Source organism: Oryctolagus cuniculus, chromosome 5, assembly GCF_051225735.1.
Source record: "Oryctolagus cuniculus isolate XC-2025 breed Fujian yellow rabbit chromosome 5, ASM5122573v1, whole genome shotgun sequence".
Lineage (NCBI taxonomy): Eukaryota > Metazoa > Chordata > Mammalia > Lagomorpha > Leporidae > Oryctolagus > Oryctolagus cuniculus.
In genome coordinates, this window is record NC_142871.1 from 6,552,187 (window position 1) to 6,579,764 (window position 27,578).

At 42.3% G+C, this 27,578-nt stretch overlaps 1 protein-coding gene across 15 annotated transcripts in view; it reads left to right on the top strand.

The window, feature by feature from the left end:
- The window catches only part of PRKN (parkin RBR E3 ubiquitin protein ligase), a 1,393,119-nt gene that overhangs the window by 522,927 nt on the left and 842,614 nt on the right, over positions 1-27,578 (top strand). For all 15 annotated transcript variants that reach the window (XM_089332490.1, XM_051855168.3, XM_089332487.1 and 12 more), the window contains one exon: positions 21,697-21,815. In XM_089332490.1, coding sequence (XP_089188616.1) covers positions 21,697-21,815 — 119 coding nt within the window. The remainder of the gene's footprint in view (positions 1-21,696; positions 21,816-27,578) is intronic.

A 27,578-nucleotide genomic window follows, 5' to 3' on the forward strand; every position in this document is an offset into this window, starting at 1 on the left:
CAACCGGGACAGAATCCGGCGCCCCGACCGGGACTAGAACCCGGTGTGCCGGCGCCGCTAGGCGGAGGATTAGCCTAGTGAGCCGCGGCGCCGGCGCCTGAGGTTTTAAAACTTAAAGTTTGGTATTCAGTCCATATTTTCTTTGGCCCTAAACAGTCATAAAATCTACTCTTGTCTTTGCCATCTTATGTTTCCTTATCCTCAACCACAAATCCCGTGTTAGAAACTGCATTAGCTGTAGAGTTAGATAAGACTTATGTATGATCATGTTAGTGAATTCTCCATAATGTGAAGGTTTTGGTTGTATCTTCTGAAAATGCTTTCTTAGTATGCTATTAGTAAACCAGGTCACAAAACAAGAAAGCAAAGACATCAATTTACAGTGCCCTCCCCTAATTTACATCTGTTAAAAGTATTTCCCTGAGCTTATCAAACTCTGGATGGATACTTACAGCTGAAAAACCAGTGCAAAAATATGTTGTCATTTCTATTGTTCTATTGGTATTACGTTTTAAGCATCATATGTTTTTCAGTCGTCTTATTTTTAGGAATCAAATAATGCCAGGCAAGTACAGTGTGCATCAAATTATGGCTTGTGAGACAAAGATGTTTGACTGACAGTTTGAGAGCAGTTAGGTTAAGCTCTGGCCATGCCACTACATCGTGCAGTTGGTACTTCATGCTATGGCCACATTCAGAGGTCATCACTATTCCAAATTTGATTGAAATCCATGGGCTACAGAATCAGGCACTCTTATCTGAAGAGTTCAATGGCTTTGGTTTAACATCGCAGTCAAAGTCAGGAACTAAGACTTCAGGAATGTCTTATTATTCTTTGTAGTTCAGCAAATTTCATTCATCAACAAAGTTACTGTCAAAGAAATGACACAGATGCTAAGGTGAAGATTTGTTTCATTTTGCTGTCAATTCAGTGTCTTCAACATATAGAAAATGCAAGAAGCTGAGCTGAGCACTGGGAGTGAGAACAAAAAAGGAAGGAAATAAAACCCTACCTACTTAACAAATAAACATCTTGGGAAGAAACATAGGCAGAGAATGCATCATTTGTACCTTACAGTCTTTACAAAAAGAAAAAAAGAAACTAGGCCAGCAGAACAAATCTGTCTTACCAATGCCTTCTGAAATAATGAGGGAAGATGCTTCTCCTCTTTCTTTACTTAACTAATTCCTTGAAAATGAACAATGATGAGGCAGTGGGATGTGCAAGATCATTTGGCAGTTGGCGTTCTCTGTAAGTATGTTCAGATGCATCCTGTTTCAGGAAGATGGTGAAAGCGGACATGGGGCATTGGAAGACAGCTTAGTCTGCCTCTGCCTTTGTAACAAGGTCCACGGAGGTCCCTGCCTTAAAGTTCCAGGTCCTCAATGAACGTTACCTTTTTGATTATTTTCCCCTGATGGACTGCTCTTTTCTTGCCTTTGCTAGACAGTTGTCTGCTGTTTGCCAAGCTCTGCCTTAGATGTGAATCTTGACTTTCTATCCTGAGTTGGGTCACTCTTTCACCTTTAGGGCTCCCTCTCTGGACATTGACCTAATTGGGCTCATTCCTGATCATTCTCACTCAAGAGATTAAGAAGTCCAGGCCAGGCAAGGGTATTTTATTTCACTTATTATACATATGATGATACTTCAAATAAGTTAGTGGAAAAATGGAATCATAAGATACATTTGTTTTGATGCAAACTTTTTTTTCAAATCCATGCATAAATTCTCCATAATACATACTTTCCATGAGTTTTTTTGAAAACCTCCTCATATATTGATATCCCTATTTTGTAAAGAAATTTGGGCTTGGACACCTGGAATACTTGTCCTCAAATTGTATAGCTGTTCAGAGCACAATTAGCATTTGATGCTAGTTATTCTTGAGTCATCCATTATTTTAATTGTATTCCCCTCCCCCTCTCCATGTACACTCTAGTTTTTAAATTTGATTTTATTTGCTTGACCTTTCAAATATTGAAAGTATTCTCAAAAAGCTTGCGTACACTGTGGCAGAAATAACTAAAGCATTGGAGTCACATTGAGCTAGGATTCAATCCCACATATGATACTTAGAAAGCCAGGTGACTGTGAAAATCACATTTCTGAAACTTGTTTTTCTCTAGTAAAGCTCATTAAATAAATATTAGCTTTTCAGAACTCTCCAACAGAATCTAACCTCAAGCAGGCACAATAGCAGATGCTCAATAAATAGTATCTGGTAGCAGTGGAGGGTGTCATCAAAGATAATTAAGTAAACGTAGGGCAAAGAACAAATAGACTCTACTCCACTCTACTCTGATAAGCCAGTATCTGAAAGTCATGAACCGCAGAGGGAAAGATGTTTATAGTTAATTTTGATGCAAAGAAGCAGCAGTTATAAAACAATAACCAGAGTGGTGTCTAATTCCTTCAGGTCAGTGATGTATATTGCTGTTTCCATATCACATCCAAACACATGCAGTATTTAATCTCTAAAATGTGTTTACTTAGTGACTAATCAATTCAAAGAAGCACTGATGAATCTAAGGAAAAATAGTTGAGTTGTAGATCTGCATTTTTGAAATAGAGTAGAAAAGTCATTCTCTTCCTCAAATAGGCAACTGTCTCCATGCTGTGGAGGATACTTGGATAATGCTTGTGTTTTCTCATCTTGATCTGAACAGCATTTTGTACCTGGTGTTGCTTCTTCAGTCCATTCTGAATGAAAATCATCCCTGACATTTGTAAGACACTGTGTCTGGTCAAAGATGCAACTAGCCAGAGTTTGCAATATGCATTATACGTACTTCCAATTTAAAAATGAAATAAAGCTGGTAATGAATAGTGCAGAAAACTAAAGAGCTTACTAGGTTTCATGATTTTTACTAAGCAGTGTGGACATCACCTCTGTAGTTGTTACATAAAGTGTTTTACAGAACTCTGAATCTGCTAGATTCTAGTAGATCTTATGGAAAATTTCTGACAAAAATGAGCTGAGTCATTGGTTGATTTTTAGAGAAGGATTGTCTAACTAAAGGGGCAGGCATTTGGCAGTAGAGAGAGAGAGGGAGGTAAGAAGATGAGTTTCTTTACCTCACTGCCATGGATGAGCAAAGTGAGGACCCTGAGCATCATATGCACCCTTATCTGTGACACCATGGGGAGTTTATTCAGGTCTCTCCATTGTCCTGATGGGACCCATGCGGTGCAGTGGTCCTTATACCTGAAATGCTGATTTTCTGTCTACTCAACTGAAGTCTGCATCTCATGAATTTTTTTTAGGCATAATAATGAACTAGTGAATTAGAGATTCATATAGCTCTCTCACTCTCTCTGCCTTTCAAATAAAATAATAAAATCAATTAAATAATAATTCTTTTTTGGTTGTATGCACTGTGTGCCATGACAAAACTATTGTAGGATCGTTTTTCATAAAAGCAAAGCAATGTTTCTTTAACAATATTTCTAACTGAAATCTCTTTTCTGAAGTATTTATTTATTTGAGAGGAAGGGAATCCAAGGAAGATGGGGCAGGGGGACCTCCCATCTTCTGGTTCACTCCCCAAATACGCTGATTGGCCAGGACTAGGCTGGAGCCAAAACCTGGAGCTAGAAATGCAATTCTGGTCTCTCAAGTGGGACTCAGTTTTTTGCAAGGTCACTGATACCTCCCAGAGTGCTCATGAGCAGGAAGCTGGGATCAGGAGCTGGGGCCAGAACTCAACTTCAGGTGTTCTGATACACAGTACAGCTGTCTTAGCTAGCATCTCAACTGCTAAGTTGTGTATCCAGCCCCAGATCTCTTTTTTATTACTGACAAATTTGATGCACAGATTCATGAATCTTTTAATGAATATCATACCTTGCTGTATTACTTAGTAAGCTTTAAAAATAGCAATTAACAAGCTGAATAAAATCACCAGTGCCCAACCCCACTGCAGATGTGTGAATTTGCTGGGAGGCTGTCCAGAGCAGGATCCCTCTGTCCCCACCCAGCTCCATCCTTTCCAGCCCTCAGATTGCCACATTCTTTGGGATCCTTCCCTCTGCCACATGCACTGGACACAGCTGTGCTTGCCAAACCCAAAGAATAAGTTACCTGCTGACATGGGTACTTCCTGTGTCTGGTGCCCCTTTGAGCAGGAGGAGAAACCATACTGGGACTCGCCTACCTTCTTCTCCCAGCTGTGAGGTCACTGCCAGCCAACCATCACACCAACTGTGAAAGTGGGGCTCCACCCTTTAGGAAAGCCCTCCTGTCAACCTGCTCTTTAGCAAGGGCCCACAATAACCCCTGGAATCTGTGGTGGCCATAGTGGTCCTTCGTCAGGAGGGCTGTGGCTGTTGTCATGGGGATGGGGGGTCAGTTCCCTAAAAGTCTGGCCCGTCCTGGGTTGCATGCTGTGTTTCACTGTGTGTGTGTGATGGTCCCATCTCTATGTGCACTCAGCAGAGAGATTGCTCTGGAATTGCTATCCACATTCCTGGCGCTCTCCTTTCTTACTGGATGTTTCTATATCATGATAATATTCTTTCTTGAACTTAAAGTAATTTATGTAGAAATTTAAATATTCCTCTAATGGGTGTAATTATCAATAGCTTTTTTTTTTTAAGTTGAGGGACCACATGCGAAAAATCAGAGCATGTAAGATAAGAAGAGGGAATGGGACTGTGTGGGTCTGCATGTGTTTGCTTCTCTGGACTGCCACCTACACAAAAACTGCAGAAAGGGGAGAGAAGGCAGGGTAGAGGGGAGAGATGGGCGTGGAGCCAGTTTTGGAGCCTTGGTTCATGGACCATGGAGAAGGCACACAGAGGCCACAGCCACCGCCCAATACACTAGTGGTAAGAGCACATGGGTTACCGAGCTAAGTGTTAGGTTGTCCCAGGAGGGAGAATGGGATTTCAGGAAACTGCATCTCTCTCCACGTTCATTTTCCTTTTCCATGGTTCTTTGGTTGTCTCTGTGTGTGCTTTTTCCTCTTGGACAGTGCTGTCATTCTCTCCATGGCTGTCTCTTTGCTGATATGTTTGCCTCTGCAGATATTTCTGTTCTTTGATTGTTTTCAGTCTGCCACTGTATCATTGACCTTTCACGTTGAAGAGGATGGAGAGAAATTTACACATACAGAAAAAGCAAGAGTGTTTATTCTACAAAAAGTTACTTATTTTCCATTATATTTTATATAAAGTGAGATTATCTTGTTTATTATTATAAATGTAAAATACCTTTATTACAAATGAAACAAACCAGGAAAAGCCCAAGGAAAACAAAACACTCACAAAAACTGTGACTTTATAATGCCCCCTGTAGTAAGTGGAGAATAAATATAAAGTGAAAAGAAAACCATCTCTAATAACAACATCATCTGAGAAACTCTTGGTGAGCATCTGAAACGGGATGTTGCAGAAGGTATTTATAAATGACTTTCTTTACAGGAAACTGATCACATTTTAAAATAACTTTTCCACTTTTGTAAATCTACTTTTTTCTGACAAATGATTATCTTTGATTTTAAAAAGTCCTTTAATTGCAGGATGTGTATATTGGATGTGTGTGTGTGTTGATGCAAGTATGTTATATGTATGGGTGGGTATTCTGAAAATGCTGGCGTTTAACAGTGTGTCAGTAGCTATCAAGGTAAAATTGAGTCTTTTGCTGTCTTTACCTGGGAATTACTAAGTCACAGCTACTACTGCAAGTCCAATTTAACCTACATTTCTAAAAAATTGAATCATTGGCTTCTATTGAAGCCTTGATTTTACTCTCAAAAGCGCTCTTCTCAAAGTTGAAATGCAGAAGCAAAGGAAGAGTTTTGGCATTGAGTAAGATTACTGACTCTTGAAAGTCTAGTGATACAGCATGACTTCATCAGCCCACAAAACCAGCCATGTGTGTCAGTGAGCAGCTGTGCATCAGGCTCTCCTGGCTGCGTGGCAGGGCGGCTTTCAAGTTCAAGTCCATCGGTGGAGTTTCAGAGAAGCCCTGTGTGAGATTCTAACAAGATCACTTCCAAGGCACCAGATGGTTGGGACAGGTGATCAATCCTCAGGTCACTGCCTGGAAGGCTCAGCACACTGGGTATAAAAAGGACTGTTTTCTGAAATCAGATTCTTCAATCAGTTTGGAAAATCTAGTCAGAAAAGCAGAGGGAGCCTCGGGCGATGGCCACATAAGCTGCATATGGTGGCTGCCAGTGGAGAAGATGCCACTCCGCCCACTTTGGAGTTCAGACAGCTCAGTTCATCGTCCTCTGCTGCATTTCAGCCTGGCTCATGAATTCAGTGATGGCCATCAGGGGCTTCATCCTCAACTCTGAAGCCAATTATGTCGAATAAACAATAATTCCAGTAGTCTTAAAACTATTAAAATAAGACTCTTCATTTTCTTAATGATACAGACATGACTGTTGCAATGTAACCTTCCTTGCATGATGTAGTTAAATGAAGATTTATAACCAATTTATATTTAATCTTTTGACAACATTCATTTAGCATTGCCAAATAGCAGGAGCTGAGAAACATTTAGTTTTAGAATCCTGACACTGTAAAAATAATTATCAACCTGCATGTCATTTTAATGGGCTTGGAAGAATGTTCGTCATTATATTGTAACAGAGATTAAGTTATTGTAAGGTCAGTTTATTGTAATTTCAGTTTTTGCAACCTAAAAAGAATTTCTTAGACTACAATGTTAGTTTCTAAGTTTAGTAGCTTCATTCTTCCACATAATATTTGTTATTTTCATTCATTGATGTTAGGGAGAATGCAGTAAAATGTCACATTTTCTCTCAAAAAAGAATATCTATGGGTTGTAGTGGGACAGAAAGTATTTAACTACCCTGAAGATCTAACTAATGTGTGATGGGAAGTGAGAGGTAGAGGGCTTACATGTGAAGGATGAATCAGTTAAGTCTTCCTGTAGGAGGTGGTACATCTGGGTCCCAGAATATGGGGGAAGGGGATTTAGGGCATGTAGAAACAGGAAGAAGTGACATATTTTTACATGTTACTGTCAGAAATTCAGGGGAAGGAAGATGTGTGAATGTTTATTGTAGACCCACTGAGAGACAGCCCAAAGCTAGACCCTTTATCTTTCCTCCACTTAAAAATAAGATGTTGAAGTATTAAGAGTAAAACGTGACTCTCAAGACAATACAAAATTGATACATGCAAGTAAGAATCTATTTTATTTAACCTATAAATTAATATAGGACATAAGATATAATGACCAATTCAGAGAGCACTGAGATAGTAGGAATCTATTTATCTACCTGCGTACCTGTCTGTTTATCTATAAAGAAGCGGACAATTGGGCATACATTTATGGTAGTGTATTTCACTGGACAGAAACTATTTGCATATCGCCTGGACAAAAAAAAAAACCTACAAATTTACAAGTCATCTCACTAGGTCTGGAACTTTCAATTTGTATTAACCAATGGATACATTACCTTGGACCTACATTGTCAAAATTTGGATGACCACAGCCCAAATTATTAAAATTGAGTAAATGTAAAAAGTACGTGAAATAATTAGTTTCTCAGTTGCAGGTACCCCATTTCATTGCTCAGAAGCCATTTGTGGCCAATTGCGGGTCCTGTAGGATGTCACAGGGAAACATTCCAACATTGCAGCAGTCCTTCTGTGCAGCACTCCCTAGGGGATCTTCGAATGGCTCCGACCTCATGATGTTTTGGTCCTATGAAAGGCCTTGTTGTCTATTTTTTTTTATTGCCCTGTTTCCAAATTTCAAGTAATTATTCTGACAATTGAGTGGAAAAGTAGTCATATGAGGTTTCAGTTCAGGTTGAACCTGGAGAGAGATCAGAAGGTAAGAATGGAAAAGTATATTTCATGTGAACAATGATGATGTTAAGTTTACTGAGCAGTGAATTAAATCCTACTCAAGAGAATATGAGTAGAATAAGAAAATAGCAAAAAGAATAAATCTTAATGAAGAATGGGATAGGAGACAGTAGGAGGTGGGACGGGAGTGGGGTTGGGTGGACAGGAGTGGGGTTGGGTGGGCGGGTATGGGGGAAGAATGCTATATTCCAAAAGCTGTACTTATGAAATTTACATTTATTAAATAAAAGATTTCTAAAAAAAATAAAAAAAGAGACTATGAGGAGACATTTATGGAGAATGATATGATTGAGACTTACTTTAGGGAAATCAATCAGAAAACAGTTTAGAGAACTGATTAGATGTAGAGAGTCTAAGGCAGGGTGACCTGTTAGGAAATTACTGGAGGTGAAGGAGAGTAAATGAGAGGGTTGCTAACCAGGATGATCCACAGGACACGTGCACCAAGACATACTGGGCCTAACTGTTTTTACCAGATACACGTGGCTTACCATAATGTAATAGGTGACATTGCTTATCAATCTACATTCCAAAAGGCAGAGAAAATCAACTCTTTTCTGTTTCAGGAAACATTGGTCTAAGAGAATTGTGCTGGTGTAGATGTTCTGGCATGTGACCCTGACTTCCTGCTAACGTAGACCATGGGGAGCAGCAGTGATGCTCAAATGACTGGGTTCCTGACAACCGTACAGGAAAACTGGATTGAGTTTCCACTCCGGGCTTTGTCCCTGGACCAGCTGCTATCATCACAGGCATTTGGGGAGTGAATCAATGAATGGGACTGTCTTTTTCTGTGTGTATGTGTGTGTGTGTGTGTGTGTGTGTGTGTGTCATTCTGCCTCTCAAATAAATAAAAATTAATAAATATTAGCATTGATGAGTGCAGCTAGTGTTACTTTAAAAATCTTTCATGATTGTTGGTGAAACTTCATTTATGATAATAAAATTAAAATGCCAAAGTCAGTACTTGCCACATAGTTTTCATAAATATTTCTAATATGCAAATGGAGGTGTCCATATAATTTGTGCCTCTCAGGATGTATGGGGGTTGAGGATTTTTTAAGTGGTAGGAACAAATGAATATCATGAAGTTAAGAGCCATTAAGAAGAAACACGCACTAGCATGGGCAAGTCGGTTAACAGTGAAGAGAATGGGGAAGTATTAGAGCCCTAAAACTGAAAGTTTGGTGAAATATAAACATTTCAGTAATTTGTTTTTGCTTATTTAATATGTATTTTTCATCCTTCCTATGAATAATACTATGCCAAGTCTGAGTATTATTGGTTTTCTTACTGCTTGCCACACTCAGATATAGAGATGAAGAAGACAGAAACTCTAATCCAACAAAGGAACAAACCATTCAATACAGTTACCATTGTAAGTCAGACTACCCATGCAAGCCAAATGAACCAAGTGCAAGATGCCATAAGGATCGATGACTGCCTATTGTGGAGTGAAACAGGAGGCAGGCATCTCAGTGAGGAAGTCAGGTTTGACATGTGCCCCTGTCCTTAACATTGGGAGAGACTTCCTGCTGAAGGTGTTAGGTCAAGGCTGAAGACGGCTGTGGAGGCCAGAGAATGCGAACATTCCAGTCCAATTACTTGTACAGGATGCAAGAACGAGCAGTAGTCATTAAGTCTGGGGAGAAGCTTGAGCATAGATTGTAAGGAGGTCATACTAAAGAATTTCAGCCAAAATAAAACCATTTTTGGTGATTATTTTTAAGCTCTTAAATAATGTACATTCTAAGGACATTGTTTTTAATAATAAGTGACAAAAATCTAGAAAGCAATAGAAATCTATTTTGTAGTGAGACACAAAGTATACAAGTGTCTTTACATGTGGATAGAACCAATACTTTGTTAACTCTCTTGCCTGGCCCTCCTCCAGCTCTATTCAGGGACCACAGATGCTAGATCGCCAGCCCCCAATGGATGCTGTAGGGAAACAAAATTGAGGGCCTTTCTGCATTTGTCAAAGTAGATGGTACAGTATGCTTCTAGAAGATAATTGTCTGTAGCAATTTGGGAGTTTCCTTGCTTGGAGTGGAACAAAATACAGGGAGGGAGAGCTCCTGGGGAGCTTTGGGGAACTGTGGAGGCTTCTGGGGCAGGACACCGGGTGTGGGCAGCAGGTGAGAGAATGAGCTTGGGAGCCTCTGTGAGACAGTGAGGCATGGAGGGAGCTGGGGGAGGAGGCAGCTTGAGGTTCTGTGTTGCCTGGCTCACAGGAGAATCGATTCTGCTCACCAAACTCTGAGGATGCCCATGATGTGAAAGTTGAGGTAACACACTGAGACAACGTGGAATTGGAGTCTGGATTATCCCGCCTCTAAGCTACCTTTCCCTTAGTGATTGTGCCTGTTTGTTTCATGGGTACTCTGTGGGGACTTGATTTCCATGGGAATGTCTGTGTGCTGTGCCACCAGAGACCCAAAGCAAACTCTCATTAGAGACACTAGACAATGTTTCTGGTGCTACTTCCTAACACTAAGCAAGTGCCTTTTGATGAGGGATACAGACCTCCCTTCTGGCCCCTAAAGTCCAAAGGGTTCCAAGAGGTGGGGGTACATGCACCTGGATAGACTATAGAGTCAAGGGAGTGTGATGCAAGGTCGATTCTGCAGTACAGCCTCAAAGAACTTCAACATAAGAGTCCATGATGAAAGTGTGTGTTCTTGTCTGCGTGCTGGGGCTTTACTTTCTGCTGTTCTAAGATGGCTGGGGCCATGCCCTGTTGTGAATGCCCTTCCTGATCTACCCGAATCTGTCAGTGCTGTTCTTAAACTTTAAAGCTGCTATGCTTAAATTGTTTGTCTTGTTTTGTTATTTTCTCATGTTCTGCGCTGTCCAGTGCATGTGAGATTTCTTTCCATGTTGTTGCTGGCTGGAATAGTGATGATTCTACTACTCTTGTTTCCTTAGAATTACCACCCCTTCTTGCCACCAAATGTCCCTTCCCCAAACCAACCTCTCCTTTTAGGTAGACAAGATTTTGTAAATTCTGAAAGCTAGATATTGCCCTTGACGTTGTAAATGCATGAAGATCTTCCACTACAGAAGTAGGGTGCTTCAGTGTGCAGTGTTCAGCCGGAGATAAGAGGACACTGAGTTGGGCATGATGCATAACTAGGACATAACCGGGTCTTCAGAGGTCATTTCAGTCCAGAACCCATGACCTAGAAGGACCTGCATGGCCCTTGAACCCCTATGAAGAATGTTCTAGCCAGAGTGATTCCAATGTGTGTTTTCAGAAGCCAACATCAGTCATGATATTATCAGCATCGAGTAAGGTAAGAAAAGAATCAGAGTAGGCGCTTGGCGTGGCAGTTAAGATGCTGCTTTAGACTTCCACGCCCCGTGTTGAAGTACCTGGGCTTGAGTCCTGGCTCTGCGTCCCACTCCAGCTTTCTACTAATTTGTACCCTGGAAGACAACAGCTGATGGTTTAAGTGTTTGTGTCCCTACCACCTACTTGGAAGATCCAGACTCCAGCCAGTCTGATCCAGCCCTGGCTGTTGTGGGCATCTGGGGAGTGAATCAACAGATGAGAGCTTTACCCTTCTCTTTGACTTGCAAATAAACAAAACAAATACAATTTAAAAAAAACATCTCCTGCTATAATGACATCATCATGCATTCCCAACTAGTCGCTGTTTCCTTAAAGAAAAATAATTTCTCTCATATTTTGAGAAGTAGTAGAATTTCTCTTACCAATGATAGTTTTTTGAAGTCAATACTGAAAAGGATCAGGTTTTTCAACATTGTATGTTTTTTCTTATTCTTTGGTACAAGCAAAAATAAGAGATGCATCATATTTATAAAAGGCTTATTTTGTAGCAATAGTGAAGAAAGGAAATATTATACTTAAAGAAAATATTTAACTGAAGCTAATTATACTGGCTACAGAGGGTGAAATCAAGTGAGCAATGTGGGAGTGTACAGACTCACACCTTGTTTGCTATGCTCCCTGATTAATGCCATCCCCCTCTGTGCTCATTTACGTCACAATTCTCATTCTCTAACACTGACAGCCTTTAAAATTAGAATCTTAAAATTGCTTTTTAAAGAACAAGCAAAGTACCACTTCTTTACACATAAATAAGAAATTCAGAGGACCCTCAGGTCATGGCATAAATAGCCATTTCTTGGTATAACATTTAATTCGTAGACTCTGTGCTAACCCTTAACATGAGATTTAATATCCCTCGTTGTAATTGCCTGGCGTGCAGATGCTTGCTGAGTTTCTGCGCTGTCAGACATTCGTGGAAATTTCCATGAACACTCAGTGCAGTGCGACAGGAGGTGGGCAGTGGCGCTGGGGAGGCTGGTGCAGCAACCATGCCTGTGATTGCTGGCAGTGGTGGGTAATTGCCAGCCCGCAATCGAGTGCCACTTCCTAGCAGCCCCGGAATCAATGCCCTACAGTGGGGAGCAAACCACCTGGGACTCCTAGTGATTGCCACGTGGTGAGGCAAGAGCCCATGCTTTGTCATCAGAAAAGCTTATATCCAAATCTCTGGTTAGCCCTATTGCTGGCTAGGGGACACCACTCAGCCCTGAGCGGGGGTTCCCTCAGGTATACAGTGGTGGTAATCATGCCCTTCCATCCAATAATAGATGCTTGTGTAGCAAGTCTGCCTTTATCATGAAATTTTAGAGCTCGTTTGAATCCCCTTCAGTGCCATTTCACAGCCAAGGATAAACAGCCGTTTTTATTTTGGGTAGATAAGCTTAATTTCTTAAGAGGGCACCAGCTTGCTTGAAAAATCTTATCCACTAGCCTGTATCTGTATAATTGTTTACTCTTTTCTGGTCATAATCTTCCTGTCATTCCCCTAGATACCTTGCACCATAATAAAAATTGTGATTTATGGAAAGACGTGATTCTGGTAAATTTTAAATCAATTTAGGGACTTTCCATCATGGTTTATGTTCCATAATAGCATTAAATATTCAGTTGCAAAGGATTTGTTTGGATATATAGCAATTTTAAGAAGAATTATTTAAGAATTATATCTAAGCTACTTCTAGGAAAGGGGCCGGCATTTTGGAATAGCGAGTAAAGCCACTGCCTACAATGCTGGCATCCCATATGGGTGCCAGTTGATGTCCTAGCTGCTCTACTTCTGATCCAGCTCCCTGCTAATGCACCTGGGAAAGCAGCAGAAGGTGGCCCAGGTACTTGGGCCCCTGCACCCACCCACATGGGAGACCCAGAAAAAGCTCCTGGCTTCAGATGAGCCCAATCCCTGCAGTTCCATGTGGGGAGTGAACCGGTGGATTGAAGATTCTCTCTCTCTCTCTGTCTCTCTCTCTCTCTCTGCCTTTCAAGTAAAAAAAAAAAAAAAAAAAAAAAAAAAAAAAAAAAAAAAAAACTTTAAAAAATCTAGGATAGGTTTAAGATAGAAATACTGTGCAAGAAAGACCATGTGAGGAAGTAGGAAGTCTGAATATCATGGTAGAAGCTTGAATTCTAAATGCCTGGGGCAGGGGCCAGCTCTGTGGAGTAGTGGGTAAAGCTTCCACCTGCAATGCCAGCAGCACATATGGGTGCCGGTTCCCCATTGCTCCACATCCAATCCAGCTCCCTGCTGATGGCCTGGGAAAAGCAAAGGAAAATGGCCCAACTGCTTGGGCCCCTGCTACGTACATGCAAGATGTGGAAGAAGCTCCTGGCTTCAGTCTGGCCCATTGATGGCCATTGAAGCCTTCTGGAGAGAGAACTAGTTGACAGAAGATCTCTCTGTCGCTCTCTCTTTCTCTGTAACTTCAACTTTCAAATAAATAGGTAAATCTTTAAAAAATAAAAAATTAAATGTCTGGGGCAGAAAATACAGAAGGCTACCACATTGAATACTGCCTTTGTGTCAGATACTGCATTGAGTGATTCACTTATTTATTTATTTATTTTGACAGGCAGAGTGGACAGTGAGAGAGAGAGAGACAGAGAGAAAGGTCTTCCTTTGCCATTGGTTCACCCTCCAATGGCTGCCGCGGCCGGCGCGCTGCAGCCAGCGCACCGCACTGATCCGATGGCAGGAGCCAGGCACTTATCCTGGTCTCCCATGGGGTGCAGGGCCCAAGGACTTGGGCCATCCTCCCCTGCACTCCCTGGCCACAGCAGAGAGCTGGCCTGGAAGAGGGGCAACCGGGACAGAATCCGGCGCCCCGACTGGGACTAGAACCCGGTGTGCCGGCGCCACAAGGCGGAGGATTAGCCTAGTGAGCCGCGGCACCAGCCTAATTATTTTTCATTTTGAATAATAGCCCTTTCAAATATATAATTTGTTTATATTTATATATGTACATACTTGTATACATGTCTGTATTTTTACTATGTGTTTATTATTGAGAGTTAGAGGGAGACAGAGTGCCCACATTCTGGGCAATTGCCTACAACAGCTGGGGCTGGGTGTGAAACTGGAAGCTGGAACCTCAGTACAAGTCTCCCGCTTGAGTGGCAGGGACTCGACTACTTGAACCATCACCTGCTGCCTTGAGGGCACACATCAGCAGGAAGCTGGAACTCAGGCGCTGCGAAATAGGACAGGAGAGGCCCAGCTGGCATCCTCACACTGCACAGACACCTCCCCCACTACTCAGTCCAGTCTTGGCAGCAGTCTGTGAGTGAGAAGCTGTCATCATCTCTGTTTTTCACTGAGGGTCCAGTGGTTTGCCCGAGGAGACAAAGCAAGGCTGGTGTCATGGGGCTGCCTCTTTAAGCCTAGACAGACATCTTGACTGTAGAGATTCCATTCCGGAGACGTTTGTGTACACATTTAGGCCCATGCTTTCTTCCATTTAAATTTGACCACAGGTGTTTGGTCTGCTTTTGAGAGTGCTGTACTTTGCTGGCACCAATCTTCACTCTGTCCTGCTCCCTGACCATTTCTGAGAAGAAAAAGAAACTAAACTTACTCTATTTGGCTTTGAATCTTGTTATTTATTTAAACCTAATCCTTAAATCATGTTTCACTTTACAGTTTTGTCTTGGCACAAGAGGCTTCATTGTTACTCACAAAATGAATAAACAAATAAATAAATTGGTAACAACAACAACAAAGCAGGCAAAAGCATTAGATTTACTCAACACTTTTTCCTTGCCAGATGAAATTCTTGTGAAGACACATTAATTAAAAAGCTTGCTCAAAAACTGGGAATTAAGTTATAACTTTTAAGAGTAGCTTTTCCTTGGAGACTGCTACTCATGTTTTAAATGTACATGAGCTGGCTGGTTATGTAATTCTGAGTTATTTGTAATATGGCATAACCTTGGTTACTCCACATGACCTAAGTCTCAGACGTGTTAAAGCATGGAATAGTGCAATTGGATTCAGCCAGAAGCAGTAGCCAATTAGACAGGACTGGTGTGAAAAGTGTTTATGTGATAGCTGTCTTCCTTAAATATCTCAACATGATCAATTTTCAGAATCTTCCTTCATCCCCTTAACATTTAATTTTATCTAATTCTGTATGAAATGTTTTATTCATCCTATGTATCATTTTTTATGATAAGCCAGAGTTAATGCTCTTGATTCCAGATGTGATCATGTATCATTACTAAGAGTGTGTGAAGTTGGTCCAGTGAGTTTGGCTGGTAGGAAGGTGTCCTGAACATTTGATAATTGTGGTTGCGTTCTTTTTATGTTACTTTTTGGCCCTCACACTACCATATCTGCTCCAATTTTGAGAACATTTCAAATATAGGAGAATGCTTTGACCTAGCAAGTATTTATTGACTGTTTACTAAATTCAAGGAACTTCAGTAGCTATTTGGAACAGAAAAAAGTCAAGTGAAGTGTTCATGTGGGGAGGTTGTATCCATAGAAAGGCAGGATGGGTGTGTTAAGTATGTGAGGCTTCCTGGGCTGGGGCCTCATAGTGTCCAGGAAACATGAGGGAAGGAGCAAACCACCCCAGTGGCATGCAGGACAGTAGTCACCTCACAAGCTGTGAGGTGAGCAGGTGTGGGGGTGGTTGGGTACCTCATTCGGCTAAGTGATTTCCCGAGAGTGCAAATGGTGGCTCTCAAGAGGAAGATAGCAAAGGATTTCCAGTGAGATAATGAAGGCTGAGTTTCACCTGCTCAGTTTAGCTATTCTCTTCTCCAGTAATTTATAGTAGATTGAACTGGGCGTGATCAGTTCATGTCACCATTAGCCACATGTGGTAATCATTCTGATTACCCAAAGTAAGCTTGTGCAGAAGAGGTGATTCAGAGAGTTCATATTAAATGGATTTTGTGTGGAGCCATTTCAGACTAATACTGTATGCATTGTTAAAACTAGAATATTGTTTTTTCTTCTTACTATTTGTTGAGCTCTTTACTTAGTGTAGGGTTAACCTTATGACTATAAAGTAAACTGAAAGTAGATCATTGTAAAAATTGAAAGGGAATAAGAGAGGAAGGAGGAGGAAGGGCGGAAGCATGGGCAGGAGGGAGGGTAGGGTGGGAAGTATCAGTATGTTCCTAAATTGTATATATAAAATACATGAAATTTGTTTACCTTAAATAAAAAAAACTAGAACTAATGAATAATTACGGTCACTATGAGGAAGAATAGATTCTCTCTCCACAGTGTACAAAGGCGAGCCTGCTGGACTTCAGAATGAATACTGATTTTGTTCACTTGTTATTTTCTTATTGTCTACTTGGTCCACAAGGTCTATATTTCAGCTAACATGGTCAAGCCTTGACTGAAGGGCCACCATCCAGAAGTACAACAGCACTAATTCTGGCAAATGATGGGGAAGAAGGTTCTCAGAGCCTCTGCAGCTGTCTCTGGCCAGATCCCTGTCACAGCTGTTGAAATCACAGCAATAATTCTGTTGCACAGGTTTGTAGGTGATGGCCACGACTCAGGTTACTAAGTGGCCAGGAGAGGGGATAAGTTGAGGGTGATAGTGGAATTAATGGCACATACAGAAGTGCCATCCTTGATATTAAGAAACAAGGACAAATCTAGGCAAGAGGGAAGGAACTGGAACTACTAAGAGCATCCCTAGGCAACATGGGAGGATTGGCAAAGGCTGTGAAGGATGCTTCACACTAGGGACGTCTTCCCTAGTGCCCATTCTGTGGTACTGGGATGGTTAAACTGTTGGAAGGTGATAAGACCACACTGGTTCCTCTCCTACTCCTACATATTGCTGTTTAGGAAAATGGCCTATCTTTACGGGGAATTCTTACAGGAAGTAGTGTCATGCCAACTAGACCTTGAAAGTATGGGTTGGATTTCAAAGTTGCAGGTGGAAGTGAAGATGGCCCGAGTGTGGCCCATGCATGTGTGGGGAACAGACACCCTTGGGGTGGGGAATGGGCACACAGCAGCACAACAGCCGTGCTGTCCTCAACACTCCCCATCGCCACTCACCTGACCCAACTGTAGAGCCTCAATTTCAGACCTCCCTCTTTTACTAACGCTGGCTTTTATATCAGCACAGTTAAGCACAAGCTGTCATGCTTCTCAGGATGCCAGAAGGGTTTCCCTAGCGTTGCTTGTTGTCTGCACGCCTGTAGAGGAAAGGAGGGAGGGGCAGCCCGAGCCTGCTTCTTCATTCTCTTCTGTGCTGCCCACATGCAGCTATTTAAACATAAGTTCCTCAAAGTTAATGAAGGGAAGAGTCATTCCTCGTCTGGTTTCAAGCTCTCCACAGCCACATGTGGCTAATGGTGACATGTAATACACATGTGTGCAGGGTAGTGCCGATGGCACAGACGTCCACCCGTAGAGAAAGCTCTCTCAGACAGCCTTGTTGCACTGTTTCACTATGTTCATATGTGGCACGTATCATTCTAAATCAGTTGTGCCCTTGCTGTCCTACTCTTTTATAACCCATCCATTCTGAACACTATTTTGTCTAGGTATAAAGTATGTTAAATTTCATCCTCTCCCTCCCTAGGAGACTAATCACGCAGGCAATTAAATCCTTGATGCTCTGCGACAGTCAGTGATGGGAACTTCAGAGGTTAATGAAAAGTTTCATTAGGATCCAGAATGGCTTTTCCTAAGTATCCATATGTCTTATCAAAACAGTGTCTCCAGGCCTTCAGCCCATTATCTAAAATACATAAAAGAAAAATGATAACTTCGATGATTATGCTGGCTTTTCAAAAAGAGAAAAACCAAAGCAAATAACAGATATTCTTTTTTAATGCCCTGTACTTGGTACACTGGGCATGTTCATGCTTTCAGTGATTCTTTAGAAAAAGAAAAGAAAAGGGGAGAGAGGAGCATTGAGCCTGGGCTTATTAACAAGGCAGAGTGGATGAGCCAAACTCAAGATGATGGGACTAAAATGTGAAGGAAAGGTGGGGACCCCGTGGACGGCCCCTGGGTGGCTCACCCTTGTGAAGGGCCCTGAACTGACTGTGCTTTTAACTTCTTTGCATAAGAAGAATGAACTGCCGAGTGAGTTTAGTGTCTCTTACTGGTGAAAAGCATCGCATGAGCAGATTAACTTTCCTGGCATGGATAGGATGGTTATGGGAGCTTGTTCATGACTTGGAGGACTTGGAAGAATTTATTAATCATGAGCAGGCTCTCTAGGAGCATTTCAGAGACTGGTTTGACCAGTGAGCCCACTATTAGGGCTTGACCCCTCTTAACATATTGCAAACCACTGTAATTGCTCTGTGTAATATGCTCAATGTGCACTTGGTACGTCTATGAGTAGAACTACTGAAATAACCAACTGACTTAAACATCTCTGTGGTTTAATATGAAAAGAAGTGCTTGTTTTTAGGGTGTTGAAAGAGTGAGGTCTGCAACTTAATTCCAGATGCTGCAGCCTGGTAAAGTGTATATCTGTATTTATGCACAAAGGCTCACACAGAGAGTCCACCCAAATGTGGCAAAGTACTCACAATTGATGGGTCACAATGAATAATGGGATTGTTTTATAATTTTACAAATATTTTTCTAAGCTTGGAACTTATTTGATAAAAAGAAGGAACTCTTATAAACACAAATATAAGCTATTCTGACTATATAGGTTAAAGAAGGGAACTACCAAACAGAAAAGTGAATTAGGAAAGAAAAGGGATTTTAAGGCCCCCCCAAAAAATGAAAGGGAGATTCATGTTATTGACCAGGGGCAGCCATATACCCTTCTAGGCTTTTCAGGTCACTCATCCAACCACCTTGCCGTTCCTTTAGGAGTTATGACCCCATATGCAAGAGTTCCTGCCTTAGGCCCTCTGGCCAGGCCAGCAGGAACATTGCCCAGAAAACTGTCAGGGGGTTATTTGTTCGTATTTCTATCCAGTACTCTGCAGGCCGCAGCGTGACACAGAGAAGCTTGCCAAAGTTAAATTGTGTTGTGTAGCCAAACAGGAGGGGAAGGCACCCGAAAGGGAGTGCTCAAGGTTTACCCGCAGCCCAGCTGCTTGGTCGAGTGAAACCAACAGCTTGCAATGTGCCGCAGCCAGGACTGGCCTGACCTTGATCTTCCTTAGACTGGCTATTAATCCCCAACTTGAGCTGGCTCTGGGAAGCAACGTGTAATAGATTGCATGTCATCTTTATGCTTCTGGGGCACAGACATTGGCTTGCAGTATTTTCTGAGCAACTTCTCAAGGACTTCGGTGAAGGTTGTGGCCTGCACAGGCGGCAGGGTTTCCCGGCCTTCACATAGAGCACTCGCTGAAACAGTGTTTCCCCAAGGGAGAGAGCAGAGTCCTTGAGTCTCCTGCTATTCTGAGGCACTGCTTTTAATATCGTGACACTCACTCATTTGCTCTTGCAGCAATGCTGGTGGCTTTGCCACCCCGACACCTCTTTTGAAAGCTTTGTTTTCCCTGGTCCTTTTCTTGCTTTTTTTTATTGGTTAATCTACAGTAGGTTAAAAAAAGTTGTGAAGTAAGATTTGTTGCTATTGCTAGCAAAGGTGTTACAGGAAGGGCCCATGCCTCCCTCATGAAGCTCTTTCTTAGAACACACTAAAATTGTCACAGTTCTTGTGGTCTGGATATCCTGTGAGTTTCTATGGTGCAAATACTTCTATGATGGTAATACATGGTTCTGTGTTACATTTATGATGGATGCAAGCACTTCAGAATATGTTTTATGCAATTATTGGCTAATGATGTGATTTTCATAGACTCAAATATCTTATTCGTTAAAGCATTAAAACTGCAGAGATGTGAGAGGGAGAGGTTCGTCATCAATGCAAACGTACATTTATATCTGATCTCCCCCTTTGCACTGGAAGCTCAGTGTTAATCTCTGGAGAATAACAACTGTAAAAATCTACTGCAACTACATGATAGAATTACTGAACGATATATTTATTATATTTCACATTATATACAAAGTATTGTCACCTGTAATATTGGTAAAGGTGACTAAACAAATGACAATACAGTGTGTTTACAAGGACCCTTTTTTGAAACATTTTATTTATTTGAAAGGCAGAACAACAGAGAGAGAGAGAGAGAGAGAGAGAGAGAGAGAGATGGGGGGCTGACAGAGAGAGAGAGATGTTCCATCTACTGGTTCATTCCCTAAATGCCTACAGTAGCCACGGCTGGGTCAGGCTGAAGCCAGAAGCCAGGCACTCCATCCAGATCCCTTACTTGTGTGCGGGACCCAAGTTCTTAACCATCACCTCTTGCCTTCCAGGCTGCTTATTAGCAGGAAGCTGAGTTGGAAGCATAGGCAGGCCATGAACCCAGGCACTCCAGTATGAAATGTGTGCAATCCAAGTGGTGGCTTCATCCACTGTGCCACAAAGCCCTCCTCCACAGAGGCTGCTTTTATGCATTAGTGAAACAAACGGAGCTACCTAAGACTTCAGAATTCCTTATTGTTTTCTCATTATTTGTGTATTAATTATTTTAAATAGATAATAAGCATTTTGGAAGCTTAAGATTTTCATTCATAATGTTAAAAATGTTATATATTATTTCTAGATGCTTCGATGGTAATAGTAAAATTAAAAAAAAAAAACTTTTATGCTGTAACTCAACACCAACAAAGTAAGTAGTAAATGAAGGAACTATTCAGTAGTTTTAGAAACTGGGACATTTAGAAAGATGGTGCTTCTGGGTAAAGTTAGTTCTCTGTAGACATGAAGACCATTGAAGAAAATCTCCCCCGGTACACAGAGGAACCCTATCCCTGTGTGGTGGCATTTGCGAACATGATTGGAAGTGGTTATGGAATTGTTTTCATTGTTGTCATTCAGGTTTTACTCTTGAACATGTATTTTTAAATGAATTCTTGGTGATGAGAGAGAATATTAATGAAATAAAAAAATACACATCTGCACGTGGCTGCTGGGTCTGTTAAGCTGCCAGGGCTCAGGTCTCTTGTCTTATCCTATACCTGTGTGTTGAGAAGCTTTCCCTGGAAACCCAGCAAATGGTGAACTTATCACTTGATGGTGAGAAGTGGGCTGGTTTGTCTCCATGGATAAGATATTAAGAAGGGGAGTCTGGAGCCTTCACAGCTCTGTACGGAGCCATAACACAAACTTTGGGAGCAGTGGTCTCTCAGTTTTCCATTCTTTTTTAACAGCATAAAGTGCATTTAACTTTGCTGTGTTGCAAATGCACTTGGCCAGCTCTCTTGGTGGCAGGTTGATTACTTTGCTGAGTAAGGCACAGGGTTGCTGGCATGAAACAGAAAGGATTTTCTACTTTTTGAGTATAAAACTAGATTGTCTGAATTGAATTCTTGTATTCTCATTGGAACATTTATTCTACTAATGTTTCAAAATGTTCCTGAGGAGTGAGTTCTGAAATTTGCCTCTAACAAACTTTTGAAGAGAGTTTCTCATCTCTGTTTGGACTCAGAGTTGATTGGCTGTGTTTCTGCTTTTCCTCCCACCAGGTAGACCAACCTACAACAGCTTCTATGTTTACTGCAAGGGCCCCTGTCAAAGAGTGCAGCCAGGAAAACTCAGAGTTCAATGTGGCACCTGCAGACAAGCGACCCTCACCTTGGCCCAGGTAAGAAAAGGGTGTCAGCGTGAGACAGCAAAGCAAAAGGAGTGCATGCTACCAGAGTAGCCTCTCTGTGTTTCTGATCATGCGTCGCTCATAACTGGAAACAGAAGACAGTGATGGGCACTGATGCCTGAAGCTTTATTTCTATTATGCCGTTGTCTTCTAGATTTCTTTCTACTCTGTAAGAGTTTAGGAGGTGCCACGCCATCTTTGTTACTTCAATTCAGTCCTATTGAAAAGAGGCATGGGGACTGCTTCTGTAGCAAAAGGAGATTGGGTGTTGCTAGGGTGACATTTAGAAGAGAATGAGAAGGAACCTACTAAGCTGTTGGGAATATTTCACATTATGATCTGTGAAATGTTGGCATGGTTATGTATGTGTGTACATCAAACTCCACCGGACTGTTGAAGATTGGTGCACTCAAGGTTGCGAATGTGTTGCTCCTCAATAAAAGAAGTGAAAAGGTGGGTTGTGGTCCCACTGACAGGATGCACATGGAGCAGGAGTGGAGTCTGCTGCTTGGTTTTCTGCTGCCTGCCAGCCAAGAGCACCTCTGTTTTGGAACAGTTAGGAGAAAGTGAACGATGGGTAATATCGCAGGACCCATGAACCTCATGTGAAATTTGGATTCCAGTGTCTGTGAATATAGTCTTTTTTTAACTTTTATTTAATAGATATAAATTTTCAAAGTACAACTTTTGAATTATAGCAGCTTTTCCCCCCATAACCTCCCTCCCACCCACAACCATCCCATCTCCCACTCCGTCTCCCATCCCATTCTTCTTATCAGAACCCAACCCAGCTCACTTCTGTTGCTTCTGATTGCATCTGTATGGTGGGGGCAAAGTGAGTAATTGTGCTAAAGACTGAATGGCTACACAGCCTGAAACATTGAAGCTCTGGCTCCTTAGAGAAGAGGGTCTCTGACACCCAACATAAAGCATGAGGCAGTGAATGCACAACTCTATGCAGTGACCCTGCAGAACGTGAGGTAGATGCAGCAGTAGGTAGGTGATGCAGGGCACTGGGTCAACACAGCGCTCTGAGCACACCAAGAAGGTGTAGATGACAATGGGATGGGACAGGCAAGTGCTCAGGTGTAGGTAAGTACCCAGGTACCATGATGGGTAGCATTGGAATGATGCATCCTTTGGATTGAAGCTGGTGACAGCCTTAAGGCCAAGGGGGTAACGAAGAAGCATTTTGTTTGGCACACAAGTGAGGAGCTGATGGCTTGGAGAATGAGAACCTAGGGCATTGTGAAAGGACTCAGGAGATCCACCTAGTAAAAGGGAGTTCGGGGCTCCACTGCCTGCCACCCAATGAAATGGCAACACTACTAAAAGGTGTGAGTCAGTATTTCCCTAGGATACAACATGCCAGCTCTTTAGGTAGCCCACTTGTGGGAAATACCCGCTCTTGTCCACTCAAGAGATGGACCTGGGATCAGGGAGTATAGTGAAAGTGAGAATTTATTAATGGTCTTGCAAGATCAGGTAACTGATGGGCTGGCACACCGTAGCAGTTACAGCAAGTGAGTTAAATCCTGGCACGCAAGTCACTCTCCAATTCCTCCATGGCTGAGTACTGTGGGGTATACAGTCTTCCAGATGTCACCCATGTTACAAAGTTGCCTTCATCCTACATTCTCTGTGCCTTAATTCCCTCTTGCATGTTGCCTGCTCCCTAGCATCCTGTCTGCCCAGGGAGTTTTGCTATGCCTGCAGGTCAACTAATAGTAATTTTCCATACTGTGTTAAAAATAGACCACCAGATGTTTTCTTACAGGACATGTGAAGCCAAACCAGTACCCAGGTTGATCCTGACCAATTGCAGTGGGTTTTGTTTTGTTTACTTTAAAAGATTTATTATTTGAAAGGCAGAATAACAGAAAGGTGGAGGAAGAAGAAGAGGGGGAGGGAGAAGGGCAGAGGGAAAGGAAGAGAAGTCTTCCATCTGACAGTGCACTCCCCAAATGGCCACAAAGTTTGGGGCTGGTCCAGACCAAAACTCCATACATGTCTCCCTCATGGGAAGGGACCCAAGCCCTTGGAAGCTGAGTTGGAAGTGGAGTAGCAAGGACTCATATTTGCACTCTGATATGGGATGCTGGCATTATTTGCAGAGCTTAACCTGCTGCACCACCACGCTGGCCCCTGCAGTGGACTCAACTTGGATGTGATTGTGCAGAGCTGCTGCATAGCACACATGCTGCTCTAAGTATCATAGAAGTGTTTTTTTTTCCCTAATCTATTCATTTCCTCTACCTTTTCCGATGCAATCCTAGCCTTCTTACTGGATTTGTACTTGAGCCCTGATTGGTGGTAGATCAGGTGCTGGATAGGATATACTTACACTGACTTGTTGGGCTTCTTTATGGTATAGCAACAATAAATAGTACTGAACTGCAAGCTACCTTCTTTTTATACTTTATCTCATTTCATTACTTTATAACAAAACTCCTAAATTAAGTCCTATTAGCAACCCAACTTTAGATTGGAGAAAAGTGAGGCTTAAAGACATTAAAGACACTTTTCCAAGAAACAAGATCTTATGAATGTGGACTAGGACTTTAAACCTGGGCTATGTAATCCAAACTTTAAGCTCTACAGTTATTTTTTAACCTTTTTTTGTTATAGAGATAAACTTATACACTCAAATATGCACAGTGATTAGACAGGTGATTAAAAAAAAAAACCTAGGTCCAATGTGGACAGTAGAGGTAGGAGGAACAAGGGGAAAGGAGAGGCTGAGGCCATGCCTGCGAGATAGGTTCTGCCACTTGGTGTTGAGCTGTGAGCTGGAGACTCATTGTGGCTGGATCTTGCTGTTGTCTTAATCAAGAATAATCATAAATCTGGAATTGTATATGAAATTTCTCATTCTCTGTAGGAGGAAGTAGAAAACAAAGTGAAAACTCAACCCAGAGCATCTGTCTGAATTTATCAGTCCCAAGTAGCACATTGCAGAGATGTTAACAGTGTTGCTTAGCAGAACCTGGCACACGGTGAGCATTCAGCAGAGAGAAGGGGCCGTGGAATGGCAATGTGGCACGAGCTGATAAGGTGGATCCCAGAGCCAGATTGCCCCAGCTACAGTCCCCACTTCCTGCCTGTGTCATCTTAGGGATGTGGTCCACTGGCTTAGTTGTATCTCTTCCTTAGTTGTCATGTAGATTTTTTCTACATGAAGAGTCCTTAGCACAGGAGTCTGAACATACTACTTAGAAGTATTAAGGGGTTTGTGAGTGTTATTCTGTTGTTATCATTCATATGTATACATATATGATGTCATGAAAATGTTCATGAAAATGCCTACTATGAGAAAACTACAAACATATTTGTAACAAAATAAATCTTTTAAAATCTTTTTTCCTTATTTATTTGAAAGATACAGAAAGGGAATGAGAGAGAGAGAGAGAGAGAGAGAGGATTTCCATCTACTGCACCCCACAACAGCCTAAGATGGGTCAGGCCAAATCCAGTATCTCAGAATTCAATCCAGTTCTCCCATGTGGGTGGCAAGGAGCCAAGTACTTGAGCCATCACTTGCTGCCTCCCAGGGTGTGCAACTACACATTGTAATTCTACCTGTGATGAGAGTGAGCTGCCTCTCATGGATGAGACTGTCATTTAAATCATGTTTTACATTTAGTATGGATCTCAAAACACATCAGCAAGAAGGTGGCATCTGTCTCTTTCATGATGCTAAGCATCAAGAAGTTTTCACTTCCCCTTGAGAATAAATTAAGAATCAACTTGGTACCAAGTTTTCTTCCATCTCCAAATCAAAATAACCTCTTTATTTCATGGTTACCTTGACTGGGGTTTTGACTAAACACAAAATATCACTAACAAATATGAACATTCAGGGACTGGTGTTCTAGTATAGTGGCTTAAGTCATCGCCTGTGACTCCAGCATCCCAAAGGGTGCCACTTTAAGTCTTGGCTGCCCCACTTCCTATCCAGATCCCTGCTAATACACATGGGAAAACAGCAGAAGGTTTAAGCTCTTGGGCCCCTGACACCCATGTGGCAGACCTGGATGAAGTTCCTGGGACCTGGCTTCTGCTTGGCTCAGTCCTGGCCATTGCAGGCATTTCAGGAGTGAACCAGCAGATGGAGGATATCTCTATCTCTCTCTGTAACTCTACATTTCAAATAAATTGTTCAGAAACATAATGATACTTCCTACCCTAACCTCCCTGTGTTCCTAATTCTGTATATATAAAATACCTGAAACTTGTATAACTTAAATAAAATTTAAAAAATAAATTAAGTCTTTAAAAAAGAAATCTTAGAAAAGAAATATGAGCCCTCACTTGTCGCTCCCCCTCTTCGTGGAGGAACGACACAGGACCCTGCGCTGTTCTTTTGTCTGCTCGGCCCTCCCCGGGTTTGCTGCTGGTTCTTCCCGGGTTGGCTACTGTCCCTTCCACCTCCGTGGAAGGGCGGTTCCCCCTGGCCACTTTCCCCACTTCCGCAGGGGAGCGGCACACCGCCGGCCGGCTCTCTCGGGGGCTGCACAGGTGTTCCCCTTAGATGTTCCCCTTAGATGTTCCTGGTGCATGCCGTCTCTCTCCTCCTTTATAGTCCTCCTCCGCCAATCCCAACTCTGCTACCCACACGCCGAGTACGCTGCTCTCCTCCAATCAGGAGCAAGTCCTACAGTTTATTGGCTGAACTGGAGGCAGCTGTGTAGAAACTGTTTCCTCCTCTCCCAGCGCCATATTGTGGGAGAGCAGATGCATAGAATAAGTCTTAATTCCAGTAACTTAGTCTAGTCCGGGTTGCTCCCCACACTCACTCAGGAAGCAATGAACAACAGCTGATAGGAAACCAGGCGTACCATCTTCAGCTACCCAGTCAAGGGTTGCACCCTGGGATCCATGAGGAAATGAGACAGGCTGCGACCGAGAAGGGGGGTTGCTGTATCTGCTGGTTTGCTTCCTCTCTATTGCAATCAAAAACAGTGAATCAGGTAAAACTTTCCGTGATTTAAAACAGCCTGCTTCACTGTTTCTCTCCAAGGTGTCCCTAAGGCCCATGTGTGGACGTGGAGACTCTGTCAGAGGCTGTGCCACTTGTCAGTAGTTGTCTCAGGGCTGGTGAGCTGAGTCACATCCGTAGCTGAAAACAAGGGTCTGTCCCTGGAATTCCTTCTCAGGGGCCCCTCCTCTTCTCACCCAGTGCTGACAGTGCCCACTCCTGGTCCTCCATGAGGTACCCATCCCTTTCCATCATCACCATCATGGTCATTGGTCACACCCTAGTGGGCTGCTGCCTCTTCAAGTAAACAAAGCTCCTGACATGTCTTTCTCATAGGAGTGGGCTAAGGATGTTGTAAAGATATTGATGGAGGAAAAACGCCCATTGGCTGTAAGAATCATTAGCAACTAGGATGGGTATGGAAGTGAGCCGGGAGCATGCAGCCTATTGTCCTGGGGTACCCACAGTCCTTCAGGACCCTTTAGTTCCGATCATGGCTACAAATTATTCATCCTCCCAGCACCAATGCTGGGAAGCCAGAATTATCCACCACTAACATCCTTTTGTTTGCACTCAGTTTATTAGTCTTAGAATTAATCAGAAGCCAGGAGATTATTGCAGCCAAGAACTTAGGATGATTTTTTTCCCTCTACAATCACTATAATTACTTTATCTCAAAAAGAACTTTATCTTTGCCACTCTAATGAGATACTCTCCCATGAAATAGCATTATAGCTGAAAGGTTTCTGATGAGAAATGGTGCAATAAATAGAATA